Source organism: Musca vetustissima, unplaced genomic scaffold (genome assembly GCF_032173495.1).
Source record: "Musca vetustissima isolate MV318-11 ecotype Yass unplaced genomic scaffold, APGP_CSIRO_Mvet_v1 utg212159, whole genome shotgun sequence".
NCBI classification, from domain to species: Eukaryota; Metazoa; Arthropoda; class Insecta; order Diptera; family Muscidae; genus Musca; species Musca vetustissima.
In genome coordinates this window covers 28,736-46,231 of record NW_026885797.1, presented here as the reverse complement: position 1 = coordinate 46,231, position 17,496 = coordinate 28,736, and the positions used below count along the sequence as shown (strand labels likewise).

At 34.1% G+C, this 17,496-nt stretch overlaps 1 protein-coding gene across 1 annotated transcript in view; it reads left to right on the top strand.

Annotated features, from left to right (window-relative positions):
• LOC133333042 (ataxin-2 homolog) overlaps nt 1-14,975 on the top strand; it is a gene marked incomplete at its 5' end in the record, with an annotated part of 30,441 nt that extends 15,466 nt beyond the window's left edge. Inside the window, 3 exons of the mRNA XM_061541377.1 lie at nt 2,840-2,924; nt 8,447-8,812; nt 14,841-14,975. Coding sequence (XP_061397361.1) covers nt 2,840-2,924; nt 8,447-8,812; nt 14,841-14,950 — 561 coding nt within the window. The remainder of the gene's footprint in view (nt 1-2,839; nt 2,925-8,446; nt 8,813-14,840) is intronic.
• Nucleotides 14,976-17,496: the final 2,521 nt, after the last annotated feature.

Here is a 17,496-nt window from a genome sequence, read left to right as displayed (position 1 = left end):
AATTCGGTACATTTTACAGTTTTTCTTTGACAAAGACGAAAATACAAGCCAAGCGGCTAAAATTGTGAATGGTGGTTATGGTTCCGATACTGTAACAGCCAATTATAAACAATTTTGGTTTCGTAGATAACGTTCAGGAATTTTTGATGTTAAAGATGCATCTTAAAGATGGACCTCGCACAGTTAGGCCGGTCATCGAAAATGTCGATAAAATCGGAGAAATGATCGAAGTTGGCCGGCATGTCAGCCCCTCCCCCAGGAGCTAAAAATCGACCATAAAACTGTTTTAAACCATTTACATTTTACCAGAAACGGTCAGAATTGGCCAAAAGGAGAGGTGTCGTGTTCCACCCGGACAACGCTAGGCCAAACACATTTACAGTGACTCTCCAGAAACTTCGGAAACTTCGGTTGGGAAGATTTAATGCATCCGCCACACAATCCGGACTTGAAACCGAGCGATTATCTTCTTCTTTTTCTTGCATTGAAAAAATTCTTTAATGATAAAAAAAATTGTATCTAGAGTCGATTGTGAATATCGACTACTAGATTGTTTTGCAAATAGATAGCAGGACTTCTATGAGAGAGGCATTATGAAGTTACATTTAAAATGGCAAGAAATCATACAATTAAACAGTGCATATTTGGCCTAAATCGGAAATTCCGAAGCATGTTAAATAAATACCTATAGTTCATATCGACGCCTCCGAACCATAGTATGCTAAGTCGACTTAGCATGTTTTAAAGTTCTTTACGTTTTTAGATACTACGGTCCTTAATTTAAATTCTCTGAAATTTTGGTAATCATCGGCCAATCCAAAGCAAACAAAGCACCACGTTTCCGGGTAGCCCCCTAATTCGGCATTTTAAGGAGTTTGGGCACGTTTTGCAACCGAATTGACACTTACTTTATTTTTCAAGTTCTTATGGGGTCTTAAATGTCCCTACCAAAAATTATAGACATCCGTTTATGTTTTTGGTATAGCTCCAATATAACGGTACCGATCCATTTTCCGTATTGTAAAGTCTTTAGCCGCATTCTCCCACCGTTGTGGCTCTTATTTGGTATAAATTGTTCTTGAAAGCTGACATTGTCAATATTTTGAAGTTTTAGTCGCATTTTACCATGGTTATTGAAGAATTTTGTGACAATTGTCTATATAGGCCACACATAAATGCCAGGTCCCATTTTCTGTAATATATGTTTTTAAAAGAATGTTTATTTGTGATAGTATAAATGTCCCGATAGGTAAAAAGTTCATTCGGGCTAAACATAACCTAGTTTGAACAAATATCGATTAACAAAGTGACCCCAATAAAATTTAAAAATCTTCGAAATATACCAGAGATGTCGAGAGCACCCCCGATATTTAAAACTCGTTTTCTCGAAAGAGTATTTTTACGAAAGCCGCATGGAATTATTCAAAAATTGTTACTTTCCATTGAGTATAAAAATCAAAAACAGAATTAAATTCACTGACAATTGAACCAAGTCCATGTAAAATTCATGTTAAAATTAAAATAAATCTCTCAATATTTAGGATAGGTCTTTAAAATGTTGCACATGCATAGACTATCCATTGCGACTTGGTTTTTAAAATTGCATAAATAAGTTCTCAACTGTTTAATGGTCCCATATAAAGCCCTCGCGTCACTTTGCAAACGTAATTTTCGGTTCATTGAGAGTAATGACTTCCCATCTCAAATTGTCAATATAGAACCTTGACCAAAAAAGGTCTGATCCAATTTTTGGTATTTTGAAAGACATTGCATAATTTTCCAAATGAAATGTCTGTAATTTAGAATTTGTAGTTCTCACAGGTTCTCTCCTTTTTAGTATTTAAAGGATAGATTTAAAGGATCTTAGGATAAAAACCTCCTAGCAAAAATTTGCAATTTGAGGGCGTAAATCCTATAAAAAACTATATGAAGGTATATTACAGTACCCATTTATTGTTACCCCACAATCTTTTTTACATTTTCTTCTATGTCTTGGGTCGGTCCGCTTAGGTTTAGTTGCTTGAATTACCGTTTATTTATTTTTGAGATCAAAAACAATATTTGAGCCTGTTATCAAAATCATAATTATGACCCGAACAACGTGAAAGCTAAATATTGACCGACTATCATCAAATGGCACGGGGAGGAGGCCAAGTAAAATATCATGGTGATTAGACCCCTAAAGCGACTCGATAAAACAAACAAAAATAACGGATATCTAAATTTTTGAGACTGATTTTATTATAGAAACGATGAAACCAAAATCTTATGAGGGACATTTTAGCGGTCAACAAGTAGAATGACGCACAAGGACACGAGATAGAACTAGCATATGTTTTAGAAGAATATTCCTCATTCGATTTGACTGCAGATATATCATCCAAAAAATACCCTGCTATAGCCGCAAAAAAAATTGGTTTGATTTTTTAAATTGTTTAAAATTTTCAATATTTACAAATCCAATATCAGGCGAATGGAATGTCCAAATTGAACCAAACATCCTATTATCTATACCAACCCCAGATCAAGTCCGAAGGTAATTATCCACACAAACACTCCTTCTGGATAGACTAATGGACATCGGATATGTAGCGTCTTTGGAGCTTCTTTTATATAAGTTATTTTAGGTATACACTCCAAAGTAGCAATATATATTGTGTTTACTTTTGCCCGTTTTAGTCCAGATGTGTAAAATTACACATGTCAGATCCGTCCCACTACAATTTTTGCTTATTGGTTCCTTGTTAACATTAATAACCTCAATAATTAACCAATCAATTAATAGTTTTTCACATTTTACCAAATATTTAATATTTTTTTGTATTTTCTATTTTTTCAGCCTGACTACGATGACATCGAAGTGGATACTCGTATTAAATTGTCACGTGGCAAATCAGATAAAGGCAAAGACAATAAGAAATATGGTAAGTACAAGAGAGCTACAGCCGAACAGTTGCCAAAACAACACACAAACAACTGTCTTACAATTGTTTCAAATGCCAGGAACTTCGACGACTATTGTAGGCGGCTGTGTGTTGTAATACAGTCATAACCATAACCCAACCCAAAAATACGATATTCGAATATGGCAAAATATATTAGCATACCTTAATAAAAAAAAACACATGCAAGGAATATTCACTAGGTATTACAACACAATTCAAAGACAAATATACGAAGTATGGCAGAATAGGGAGATTTTTTGGCTATTTATTAAGCAATTGTCTGGGTTTTACTTTTCACAACAATGTTTCAGATTAGAGCACTATGAGTTGGATGATTTTTTCCATTTTTATTTAGGATATATTGGAACACAAAAAATCGATGTCATATTACTCATGTTGTACTTCAAAAAAGCCATACAAAATATTGTTGCTTTTCGCAAAACTTTGAATTAAACCGCTCATAATATTCATAATAAATTTTAATAGATTCGTGCATTATATAGATTTATTTATGGATCAACAGCACAAGTCATCAACAACATCTAGCCATGGTTTTAGATTACAAAATTTAGATTTGTATTTCAAAAAGACTTGTACTGACCATTACTGATTTGCCATAGTAGTTGCAAGTATTGACGGCATTGGGTTAGTCAGTCAACCAAAACAATAACCTGGCTATAATATTTTGTGTTTTGCTGTTTTTTTCTTCTTAGTCAGTTATTCAATCCTTGGGTTCATTGCAGTACAATTGCAAATAAAAAGAAAAACCTCAATCTTTTAGGCCATTATGTTAGCTTGGTCTGCTATCTGATCTCCCCAAAAACCAAAAAAGAAAATCGACAACAGCATAAAGAGAGGGTGTGCTATGGTCCATATGCAAAGTGAATGGCATTGATTTAATAATATCATTAAAGAAAAAAAAACTCCAAACAGATATTCATTTCAAACACTACCACCTCCACCACCATTCAATAGTTTTGCAAAATAATATTCATAGTGTCATTCAATATAGTCAAGTCAGATATTTATGTATGGAATTGTGTTGAAAGTTTGTTATTGTGTCCATATATTCTAATATATTTTTGTTGTTGTAATTTTTTGGTCCACATCTCCGTTGGTTATAAAATTTAATCATTTTATGTTGTATGCTATGTTTTTGAATATTTATAGGTTTTCATATATTGAATTTCGTGGATAGGGTACCATAAACCTATGAAGGCGTTATTGCTTCCTTTAAATATACATACAATCCAGACATCACGAGATATATAGTAATACCAGTGAGAGGAGCAGTATAGTCGGACAGGGCCGACCATACGATACCCTACACAACTACCACGGAACTCAAATTTTCTGCGGATGTTTATTTCGAGCTTGGGCAATATTTCGTGATATTTGCACCCTTTTGCCCGATTAGATGTAAACAGCACCTCTTCCTCACACTGTCATATTTTCCGGATATTACGAGTATTCAGTACAGCTATTGTGCAGATTCCCTTCACCGTGGGTTGTGTTGTGATGTTCGGCTTTCATTTGTGGTTCAAAGCGATCAGCGCTATAGTTCCGATCTCTATAGTGATAATGGGTTACTAAATAATATACGAATACGGAGATACCTGTAAATATTTAGGTTTAACTCCCACATCCGAGGACATGCAACAATATAATTGGTATTAATTTAAAGGCCAACCTCTCGTCTTGGATATAATATCCTTCAGGGGTAAATATATACGCTATTGAATACAAATTTTGTCATTTTTCACACAAAAGTCAGTGTCCATTTGACCCGCTAAATATTGACCGATCTTCTTTGGCCCGATCCCCTTCTCCATGCAAAATTTCACGATATTCGGGCCATTATTGCGGCCTCTGGAGCGACCACAAAAACCGATAAAAATTTAGTATTTGGTCCATTTCATCCCCTAAATATTAACCGATCTTTACCAAATCTTTACCAATAGGGGTCTTCATTGGCCAGAACCAAAACTACATGCAAAATTTCGTGAAGATTGGTCCATAACTGTGGCCTGTATCGTGTTTACAAATTATAATGGACAGACGGACGGACACACATGTCTAGATCGACTCAGCTAGTGGAGATATGACGATCGGTATAATTAAAGGTGGGTCTAGGACCAATATTTTGCGGCGTTACAAACTTTTGGGGGTGCACAAAGCTATAATACCCTGACAACATAGTTGTGTAGGGTATAATTAAATAATTTTCTAATCTTTCGGTCAGACCGAACTTTTTATATCCACCACCAGAAGAATATTGCAATCTATTTGCAATATTCTTTAAACCTCAATTGGAATATTACTATATATATAGCGATCGATTTTTGAATGTGTGGTTACAACTTCCGACATAATGAATATATATAGGGGATATGCGTACAATGTGGACCTATAAATATAGGTTCGGAAAAATTTTATGTTGTTTTTGCATCAAATCAGACATTATCTTTATATTTACTTGATAAATTTTTAAAATGTTGACACTTTGTGTGGGAAGGTATCAGAAGTAGAGTCCCAAATTCAAGCTCGATCTATTTATAGTAAATATTAAGTTGGAAAAAATAGATCAATTTTTTATTCGGCAGATGGTTGTACTGATAGATTTCTCGTAAAGTATCGATCAATCAATTTCAGATTTATGTTCGTTGGAAGTGTGACGTTTCGCAGTAAAAAATTATATTGAAGTTTTTTATTTGGTGCATTCAGTTGTGAGTTACAGGGTGTTAAAAATGGAAGTGAACAAATAGAAAAATCGATACATTTTACAGTTTTTCTTTGACAAAGGCGAAAATGCAAGCCAAGCGCCTAAAATTGTGAATGATGTTTATAATTCCGATACTGTAAAAACCAATTATGTGCAATTTTGGTTTCGTAGATTCCGTTCAGGAATTTTTGATGTTAAGGATGCACCTCGTACAGGTATACCGGAGAGGGTCGAGTTCCACCAGGACAACGCTAGGCCACACACATCTACAGTGACTCGCCAGAAACTTCCGGAGCTTGGTTGAGAATTCATTGCAAAATTTCTTCGAAAGATATATAGGGACTTTGGAGACCGATTTACCTTAAATCGGACGAAAATATATATGGAAACTATATCTAAATCTCGATCGATTTTCACGAAACTTAGCACCCACCATTCTGGACCCAATTCAGTACCCTATGCCAAATTTCGCGCAAATCTAAAGATATATAGGGACTTTGGAGACCGATTTACCTTAAATCCGACGAAAATATGTATGGGCGCTATGTCTAAATCTGGACCGATTTTCACGAAACTTAGCACACTTCATTCTGCACCTAATTCAGTACCCTATGCCAAATTTCATGCAAATCAAATGATATGTAGGGACTTTGGTGCACCATTTACCTTAAATCGGAAGAAACTATATATGAGAGCAATACCTAAATCTGAACCGATTTTCTCGAAACTTGGCACACATCATTCTGGACCTAATTCAGTACTCTGTGCAAAATTGCGTGCAAATTGAAAGATATAGAGGGACTTTTGTGCCCCATTTGCCTCAAATCGGACGAAAATATATATGGGAGCTATATCTAAATCTGAACCGATTTTTCCCAATTTCAATAGGGTTCGTCCTTGGGCCAAATAAATGACTTGTGCCAAATTTCATCCAAATCGGATCATAAATGCGTCCTGTACTTTGCTCACAAAAATACATGGACGGAAAGACGGACAGACGGACATGCATAAATCGACTCAGTAAGTGATTCTATGCATATTCTTAAAAAGAACCATCGGTCCATCTCGTTTCTTTTGCCTGTTACAAACATATGCACAAAGACATAATACCCTGTACCACAGTGTGGTGAAGGGTATAAAAAATAGGTATCTAGGGAGGATTGTGAAAATCGACTACTAGAGTTTTTTGCAAATAGAGAGAAGGACCTCTATGAGAGACGCATTATGACCCCCTACCTTTAAAATGGCAACAAATCATAAAACAAAACGGTGCATATTTGGCCATAATCGGATATTCCAAAGCATGTTAAATAAAGTCCTATAGTGCATATGAAAATAATGGATTTCTCTTTCCCCCATACTAATATATTGTAAATGATTTTGAACAGTTCAATTTCCAATCGATTTGATGAAATGAAATGGGGGACATCGGGTTCTCTTGGATAGATGACACACGCTCAGGATTTTTTCAATATAGGTTAAACACCATTTGGGATATTTTAAAGGGTCATGGCCGTATTTTCTAAAAAAAAATGCGGTCGTAAAGGTCGCTGTGAACTCCAATATAAAAGACCCGTCCTATGCACAGTATTATAGGGATCCTAGACGCTTTTTCCAACCGATGTGGCTGGAATTTTGCATTCGCATAGTGTTAAGGATCTCCACAGACAATTTGCTTGATAGGTAAATACTTGTCGTATCGTCCATATGATCTGAATATTTTGGCACATTTTTAAAAACTTTTTGCTATCTTAATGTGTAACAGAGTTCCACCACACCTCCACCAAAAATACTTTCTAAATAGGTCTATTATTTCAAGTAGCCCTTACATAAAGGCTCCACATCCATTCTGGACATTTTGAGGGTCCCAGTCGACTTTTTAAAAGGTAAAAAGGTATATATGTTTGTTAAGTCAATGTTTGGCCGATATTAAAAATTAGTTTCAATAAATGGTACCACTAGAATTTGTATTTATTCGATCCTCAAAAAGATTGTCACTGTCGAATTTGATGACTTTTTACTTTTTTATATTTTTCACCACCAGAGGGAATAAATATAAAAGTTGTTACTCCGATTGCAACACCTCGAAAAAATCACATAAGACTCCATGAAGTATTTTGGCAAAAGTAGCAATAACCTCCAATAGACCTATTAGAAATTATATAATTAGAACGACTTCTATGAACGGATCTTTTAAGAAATAATTTTCCGAATGCCTATAGGATTGTCGCATCATTCTTTATTTTAAGGCCTCTTCTATTAACTGAGGTTTTTGCTGTCCTGAACTACTCCGTATTTTTCATTTGGGTATTGATCCGCGTACGTTTCATTTGTGGGTTTTAATAGATTTTTATTTTTTCGTTTACTGTTAAAGACCTTCCAGAAAATTTATTTCGAAATTCCCTTTAGTGTCTCTCAGAGACAAATCGTGGTATATCAATCGATGGAGTGTTTTTGAAATAGCAAATGAAAAGCTATCGCTTTATATGTATGAAGGACGGCAGTGAATTGTTAAGGCCCCCTCCACCGCCAATATTTATGATCGTGTCAAAATACGTGGTGAAATCAAATGCCAAGAAATCAAAATGTCAAGAAATTTAATTCACAATTGTATTTGATTGGTAACAGGAAACCCCAGCATATAGTCAGGATACAATTAAGCCCCTGTTGCCAGCACCCATAATTCCCTTTAGTGCCCTTCAGAATTTGTCATTAATTTTATTTTCTTTTCCGAATATGTTTTACTAATATTTTTATTATTTTTGGTTTCTTCCCGTAGATGATCCCTACTATTGTGGCCTGCGTGCACGCGTACCCAATTTTGTGAAATCCTCCTCGAAATCGGCCAAAGAACATGAACATCGCAACGGTGTTGTGCCAGCTAGCGCAATGAACACCTTGACCAACAATCAAAAGAAGACTTCAATCATGATGCCCATGCATCCGGCAATGCATGCTCCGGCACCGCCACACATGCACCCACATCACATACAGCAACAACAAATGATGGCTGCAGCTGCGGCACAGGCTGTTGCCCAACAACAGCAACAACAACAACAGCACTCACACCCAATGCATCATCATGCACATGCACACGCGCATGCGCAACAAATGTGGCACACGCGCAGCTATGAAAGTGGCATAGGTATTTATAATAATAATCAACAACAACAACAGCATCAACAACAATCACATTTTCATCATCAACAACAACAACATAGTACAGCTTCTGCAACGACTGCGACAGCGACCACAGCTGCAGCGGCAGCCGCCTCTGCACCAACAGCAGCAGCGGCAGCCGCAGCTGCTGCAGCCGCCTTAACAGCGACTGCCACGACGACTTTTATTAGTGGTAATAGTACAGACGGGACACGACAACATCAGCAACACCAATCGCTGGGACTGACAAATGGGAATGCGGCGGCAACAGCAACTGCCACAATTGCTGGAATGTTTTATCATCCCAGTGTTGGTGGACCCAGCGCTATGGGTCCAGCGAATTTTTATAATTATTTTGCACCTTTCAGTAATGAGCACCACCACCTACAACAACAACAGCATCATCATAATCTTCAGGCCATGTCCCATAGTTCTTCCAATGCAGCTACTAATGCTGCTGCTGTACCATTGCCCTCTTCTTCTGCTACTACTTCTTCTATTGTTTCTTCTGCCGCTTCTCCTTCATCTATAGCTAATTCTATGCCTAACAACAACAATAATAATAGTAATATTAATAGCAATAATAATAATTTGTTGCCAACAACAACAACATTAGCACCACCACCACAACAACAGACAGGACACAATTTAATGACAAATTTCATGGGTCCATTGGGCTCTTCGACAAATGACTCCTCTTTGGACAATATTTATGGACAGACAAGAAATGTAAATTTTACACAGGTTCAACAGCCACCAACACATTCACAACATCAGCAACAACAACAGCATTATAATCACAAGGCCATTAAACCAGGTGGCAATTATTTCCATCATTACAATCCGCCAAGAGCTTATCACAATCACATGCCGCCACCGTCATCATCGTCTTCGTCGGCCAATCATCACCATCATCGTGATCATCACCATCATCATCATAATCGTTCGGGCCATAGTTCGTCGTATATGTGTGGACGCCATCAGGCACCACATACCCGTTCGGCTCCAGGGGAATTTTACTACAAGGCCCATGATTTGTATTTCAATAGCGATGATTTGGAAATGGAACGCCGTCGCCGTTCTCACCACCAGTCAAGGCCCACACGCCGTTCCAGTACCCAGATCGATAATAATTGTAATTGTGTAAGTTGTTATACGCTGGCACCGCTCTTTGGGGTTCCAACACCTAAGCGGCCGGTACGCAGTTTGAGTCAACAACAGCTGAGGCAACATCAGTTGCTTAGCGGTGCGGCAGGAGCCGCCGGCAAAGAACGTTCCGCTCACAGCTCTCAAGCACGTGGTATGGTCAAATGGTGCAGTGACAGTGATGTCTCGCTGCTGGGCCGTGAAGAACATCTCTCCCAATCGGAAGAGACCTATGAATACAGTGGCTATATGAAACCCAAAACCAATCGCCTCTATGACTATAGCAGTGCCTTTGATTTGAACAACGATTTCGATGATATGGATGATTTCAATCTCTCACAAATGGACTTCAAGAAACAATTGGAGATGCCCAACAAGGGGAAGGGGGGACATAAATTCAATGAACATGCCGCCCGTCACAAATATCGTCAACAATCACCCTCGAAGGAGAGACGTCAATCGCATAGCCACGTGGACAGTGGCTATGTTGATAGGGCCCGTTTAAGGCAAATTCGCTCCCCCACACCGCAAAGGCACGCCTCTGCAAAGGGCAATGAAACCAAAGGCCAAAAGGCTACTCCCAACCAGGCACCCAAGTCCACATCTAATCTCTTACAAATGCGTGGTAAATCTCAATCGATTGAGAGCTTTTTCGAAGAACCCAATGAAGAGGGTTCACTTTATATGTATGGAGGACGTCAGCGGATTGTAAAGGCTCCCTCCACCACAAATATCTATGATCGTGTCAAAATTCATGGTGAAATGGGTCAGGGTCTTCGAAATGCCAAGAAATTTAATTCACAAATTAATTTGAGTAGTGTTCAGCGGCAACAGGAACCGCCTGCATATAGTCAGGATACAATTAAGCCCCTGGTGCCAGCACCCATGTGGCGGGGTGCCAAACGTATGAATTTAAAAAATTTGTTAAGCTCCAATAAGCCAGCTGGCAATAATAAACAATTTGATTTAAATAATAATGTTGTAACCAAAACCGAAACTCTTCTGAATAATTTTAAACAAAAAAATGATTTAACAAAAAATAGCAATAACAACAACAACAACAACAATAACAATGGTTTGGAAACCGCCAAGGCAAAGGATCAAAATCAAGAGAAGAATCAATATGAAAGCTCCCAAAAGCTTAGCTCGGAAAATAAGCAGCAACAATCATCCCAGCAGCAGCAACAGCCACCCCAACAACATTCAGGACGTGCCAGCCGTTCATCTAGTCGTGTGGACATAAGCGATCTGGAATCCATTTATGGCTATCTGAAACCCCGCAAACAACGAAGTTTAAGCCTAAAAAAGATACAAATTCTTGACTATTAGCTGAAAACGAACCCCACCCACCACCACAACGACAATCGAAATTCCCAAATAGGTTTGCCTTCAATTTCCCCCTTTCCATTTTCTTTTCTAAGTTCCGGTTTTTTTAATTGGTTTTTAAGTTTTTGTTTTTGAGGTTATGTTGTTGTTTTTGGAACGTTATAGTGTGATTCCGTAGGGGTTTTCACTCAAAACTGCTGTAAATATGTTTTCAATTGCTGCTTTTTACTTATTTTCGTAAACTGTTTTTTTTTTAATTTCCTGATTTCCACTGCTCACCCATATCATGACCCATAGACCCTGACTTCCCCAAAACCACCATCAACACCATGATATTCCCTTGTTGTATATTATCCCCTCTCGTTTTTGTATGGTTGTGTGTGTTACATTACATTACGGTACTGGACTAACTTTATGATTTCGAAAAATAAACCCTTTCAAACCCAATTCCCTTACCACATTTTTTTTAGAATTCCCATGTAAATATTACATTAAAAAAAACAAAAATAAAATGACAAATTTCAAAATTGTACAAACATTCTTGTAAAATACACATATGGTTATGCCGAGGACATTCACCAGAAGATTCGTGGAGAGAAATTTCCAAAGAAATTTTTTTCCAGATTTTTTTTAGTTTATAAACTTTACATTGAAAACAATTTAAGAAAATATGTGTAATTACTATTATTAAAATTTTAAATTTTTAAAATTATAGACTATAAAATTTTTAATTCATAAAAATTATACAATTAGAAAATTATATGTTATTTTATATTATTATATAAATTATACCAATATTATTATGATTTATAATTTTTATAATTCATAATTCTAATAATTTAAAATGTTTATAATTAATGCGTGAATTATAAAAATTATAAACCAGTAAGGAGAGCTCAGTCGGACGGGGCCTGATGTTTCAACTTTGGGTAATACAATATCCTGTATGCTATCTAGATAAATATTTGAACTAATTGAAAAACCCCATATACATACCATTCTGAAATCAATGAAAAATTTTATGTCAAACGGACTGACTTGGATTCTTTGGTGTACAATTTGTATGAAATCGAGTCAAATTATGTATGGGAGCTATATAACATGGACCTAATTGAGAAACCGTTGCATACACCATTTGTTTTTTGTAATCACTATATTCAATTTAATACCCTCTGCCAAATTTCCACCATTTACATAAAATCGAACGAAATATATATATAAGACCTATATCAAAATCTGAACCGATTTCAACAAACCTTATCACGCATCATTTTTTTCTCAATAGCATTCGCTATGCAAAATTTTGTACCAATCGGACAAATATTGGGAGTCTGGTGCATCATTCACAAAAAATCGGACGAAACTATATATGGGAGCTGAACCGAACCGATTTTAACAAAACTTCACAAATATCAGTCTGGACCTAATTCAGAACTCTGTGCAAAATTTTGTGCCAATCGGAAAAATTTTGGGAGTTTGGAGCATCATTCACATAAAATCGCACGACTATATATATCGAACGAAATATATATAAAACCTATATCAAAATCTGAACCGATTTCAACAAACCTTATCACGCATCCTTTTTTTGCTCAATAGCATTCGCTACGCACAATTTTGTGCCAATCGGACAAATATTGGGAGTTTGGTGCATCATTCACAAAAAATCGGACCAAGCTATATATGGGAGCTATTTCTAAATCTGAACCGATTTTAACAAACTTCGCAGACATCAGTCTGGACCTAATTCAGAATAATGTGCAAAATTTTGTGCCAATAGGAGAAATTTTGGGAGTTTGGTGCATCATCCGCATAAATGGGAGCTATATCTAAATGTGACCCGATTCCAACAAAACTCCGCACACATAAGCATGGACCAGATTCAGTGCGCTGTGCAAAATTTTGTCCCAATCGGACAAATAATGGAAGTTTGTGGCATCATTTACATAAAATCGGACGAAACTATAATTATACCCTTCACCACTCTGTGGTACAGGGTATTATGTCTATGTGCATATGTTTGCAACACGCAAAAGAAAACGAGATAGATACATGATTACTTTTGAGAATATGCATAGAATCACTTTCTAAGTCGATTTATGCATGTCCTTCCGTCTGTCTGTCTGTGTTAAATTGTAAACAAAGTACAGGTCGCATTTATGATCCGAATTGGATGAAATTTGGCATAGGTCATTTAGTTGGCCAAAGGACGAACCCTATTGAAATTGGGAAAAATCGGTTCAGATTTAGATATAGCTCCCATATATATTTTCCTCCGATTTAATGTAAATGGTGCACCAAAGTCTTTCGATTTGCACGAAATTTGCCATAGCGTAATGAACTAGGTCTAGAATGATGTGTGTTAAGTTTTCTGAAAATCGGTTCAGATTTACATATATCTCCCATATATATTTTCGTCCGATTTTTTGTAAATGGTGCATAAAAGTCCCAATATATCTTTCGATTTGCACGAAATTTGGCATAGTGTACTGAATTAGGGTTAGAATGATGTGCGTTACGTTTCCTGAAAATCGGTTCAGATTTAGATATAGCTACCATATATATTTTCCTCCGATTTAATGTAAATGGTGCTCCAAAGTCTTTCGATTTGCACGAAATTTGCCATAGCGTAATAAATTAGGTCTAGAATGATGTGTGTTTAGATTTCTGAAAATCGGTCCAGATTTACCTATATCTCCCATATATATTTGGTCCACATATATCTTTCGATTTGCACGAAATTTGGCATATCGTACTGAATAAAGTCTAGAATTATGTATGTTAAGTTTCGTGGAAATCGTCTCAGATATAGCTCCCATATATATTTTTATCAGATTTAGTGTAAATGGTATATCAAAGTCCAAAGTTCAAAAAAATATTCCAACCTTTGCGAAAGTTTTGTTGAAATCGGTTCAAATTTGGTTAGAGCTACCATATATATTTTCTCCCGATTTTAAATAAGTGATGCACCAAGATCTAAAAATGTGACCGATATGTACAAAACATACTGAAATAACTTATATTTTAACCTGTGACAAGTTTCAATGAAATCGGTTTAGATTTCGATATAGCTCATATATATATTTTCGTCCGATTTTAAGTAAATGGTGCACCAAAAAGTCAAATGAATGCCGATTGACAACCTTTTAATAAATTATTAACTATGATTTTAAATATTTATATTTTAAAATTTATATAATTATAGTGTTATATTTTTATTTTGTTTATTTATTTTTTATTTTATTTTTTTATAATTATGATATATAGCTTATGAAGTATGTATAGATTTTCTTCTGTATAAAATAAGTCAACTACAGACTTTGTATTATACCCTTCACCCACACATGTACAATAATGATTCATAGACCAGGTACTGAAATTTGTCATTTGTTTTTTTTCTCTTTATTTTTGTTTTGAAAACTAGTTTTGGACAATTTGGACGTTTTTTTTTAATTTCATAATTTTTTAAATAATTACAAACATTTGAAATGAAATATTAAAATAATAATATTTTCCAATTTCTCATTTTTTCCCCAATATAGATGCCGATCTGGTTGATTCACCCTATAATCACATCTATGGACGATTGCCTTTACCCACAAGGGGTTATATACCAACACCACGTAGCTTGTATATCGGTGAATGGGATTGATAAGTTGGATGGCGAAACAGCAATGGCTGCACTACTTCAGCTCAACTGCTTCAAAATTCTATAGCAACAACAATAAACAATAATATGATAAATGTTAGGAAGTAGAACCTAACGAAATAATAATAACAAATATTAGTTTACTTTCCTTAATATATAAGTTTAATATTACAACAACAAGAATAAAAAATAATAATTATTTTTTTCTTCTTCCTTCAATTTTCTAAAAATAACAAGAAAAAAACACACTATATATTTTTAGTATAATTTCTATATAACTTTTATGAAATTAAATAAAAAATAGAAATAGTTTTGAGATTTTTTTTAAACGAATAATTAAGAATTTTTCAAAATTTTCGTATAAAAAAAACAAATATAAATATAATTATTTTACTTGTAAAAATTCTTGACATTTTTTCTTGTTCTTTTTTTCTTTCATTCCTTTATCTATTTTATATTTTTTTTTAATATAAAACGCCATTATTATAATATTTTCTTTTAAAAAATCCAATTTAAATTAAAGCAAAGATAAAACGAAAATCATTCATTAATTCAATGTATAAAAATATCATCAAATACAAGCACAGAATTTATATATGCAATAATTATATAGGCATGCATACACAAAAATATATTTAATGTATTCAATAAAAAAATTTATATGTGTATTTAGTTTTTAGGAAAACAAAAATGATATGGGACAAGAATGTTAATATCAAATGATAATGTGCTACAAACAACAACAAACTATAAAAAATAATATTTTTATTTTGTAAGGTGATGCGGAATAGAATTTAGGTTCTATTGGGAAAATTTAAAATTATGTTTTATTGATTGATTTGAATACACTTCAATACGTTTTGGTATACAAATGAAGTTCCAGTATTTTTTTTAAATTCTAAAATTTTGAATACCCCCAATATAACCTCGATTCTAAACTACATCATCCTTAACAAATTATTTAAATTTTGTAGCACAGTGTAACGATTTAAAAATAATATATCAAAAAACAAAAACATTTTGTTTTTAATTTGTAATTTTTTTTAATTATATAAGAGAGTCATTCTATTCATGAAAATATAAAAACCCGAAATTTGAAAATTTAATTTTCCCAAAAAATCGCTTTTGTTTATATCTTTCAAAAAAAAAAAAAAAAAAAAAACAAAATCTGTTTTTAATTTATTTTTTTCCAACTAACAAAAAATTCAAAATTCTATAAAACAGATTGATTTTTGGGATATAAAGTTTTTTGGATATGTACACTTAATGTATTTTTTATATTCGAAAACTAAAAAAAAAAAAATTTAAGAAAATTAATTTTAGTATAAATGGAAAACATCAACATATATATAAGTATATATAAAAAATTTTTATTTTAAGTAATTGCGTTTAAGTAAACATAAAAAATAATGCAAAACGAAACTTTATACTGCCACAAATTTATATGTCACACATAATGCTTTTATTGCTTTTAATTTCTATAAATATTTTGATTTTTTTTATTTTATTTTCCAAGTTTTTTTTTTCTTTCTTCATCTTCTTATAATAGTTAAATGTATTTTTTTATAAATAATAAAATTAAGTTTTTTTTTCTTTTTGTGAAATATTTTATTCATCTCCACGACACTATCTACAATTTTAAATGTTTATTCTGTTTTTTTTTTTTCAATACGATTATAAAATATTATAACCACTACTTAATTTTAAGCTAAAACGAAATCGATTTTTGATTATATTATATGATGATAAAAATGAACAAATGATAATACTCTTAAATAAATATTATTTACAAAAAAAAAACGCTTTTGTTCTTTATAAGTAATTTGGTGCATACTTTGCAAAAAAATCTGTAGAAATAAATATAGGAGCTATATCCTAATCCGAAGCGAATTCTACATGTCATTCTGGGCACAATTTGGTGTAAAAAATTCCATTCCATTTAGTTATCACCGTTGAAAAAGTTGGATATTTGATGCAACATTTAGATGAAATTGGCACAAAATTATTTTTCAGTATATATAGACCAAAATATTTTTAAAAAACCACGCATTTACAAAAAATAATTTCAACCCAGTAAGGAAAGTAGTAAAGTCGGACGGGGCCGACTATATGATACCCTTCAACACTTTGGGTATATTCAACAGATGAATCCTAACAGACGTCGAATTTTTGAAGGGCCAGCAAAATGAAATTGGATCCCTAAACATGTCATTCTGCAACCTATACTAAATTTATCATTTGGTCAGATATATTTTTGCTTCCTACAATGGGACAAAATTATGTAAATCAATTTAAAGCAAATATCAATCGGATACCCGTTGATTATTTGGATAAATATCTGATAAACATGAGGAGTTTGGCAAACCTATATCTAAATCTGAACCGATTTCAACGAGACTTGCCAGAGATTAATTTATATTAACTACAGTTCATTGTACAAAAGTGTGTGGCAATCGGACAAACTTTGCGTCTTTAGTGCATAATTTACATAAAATAGGAAGAAAAAAATATGTAGGAGATACATCAAAATCTGAACCGATTTTCAGGAA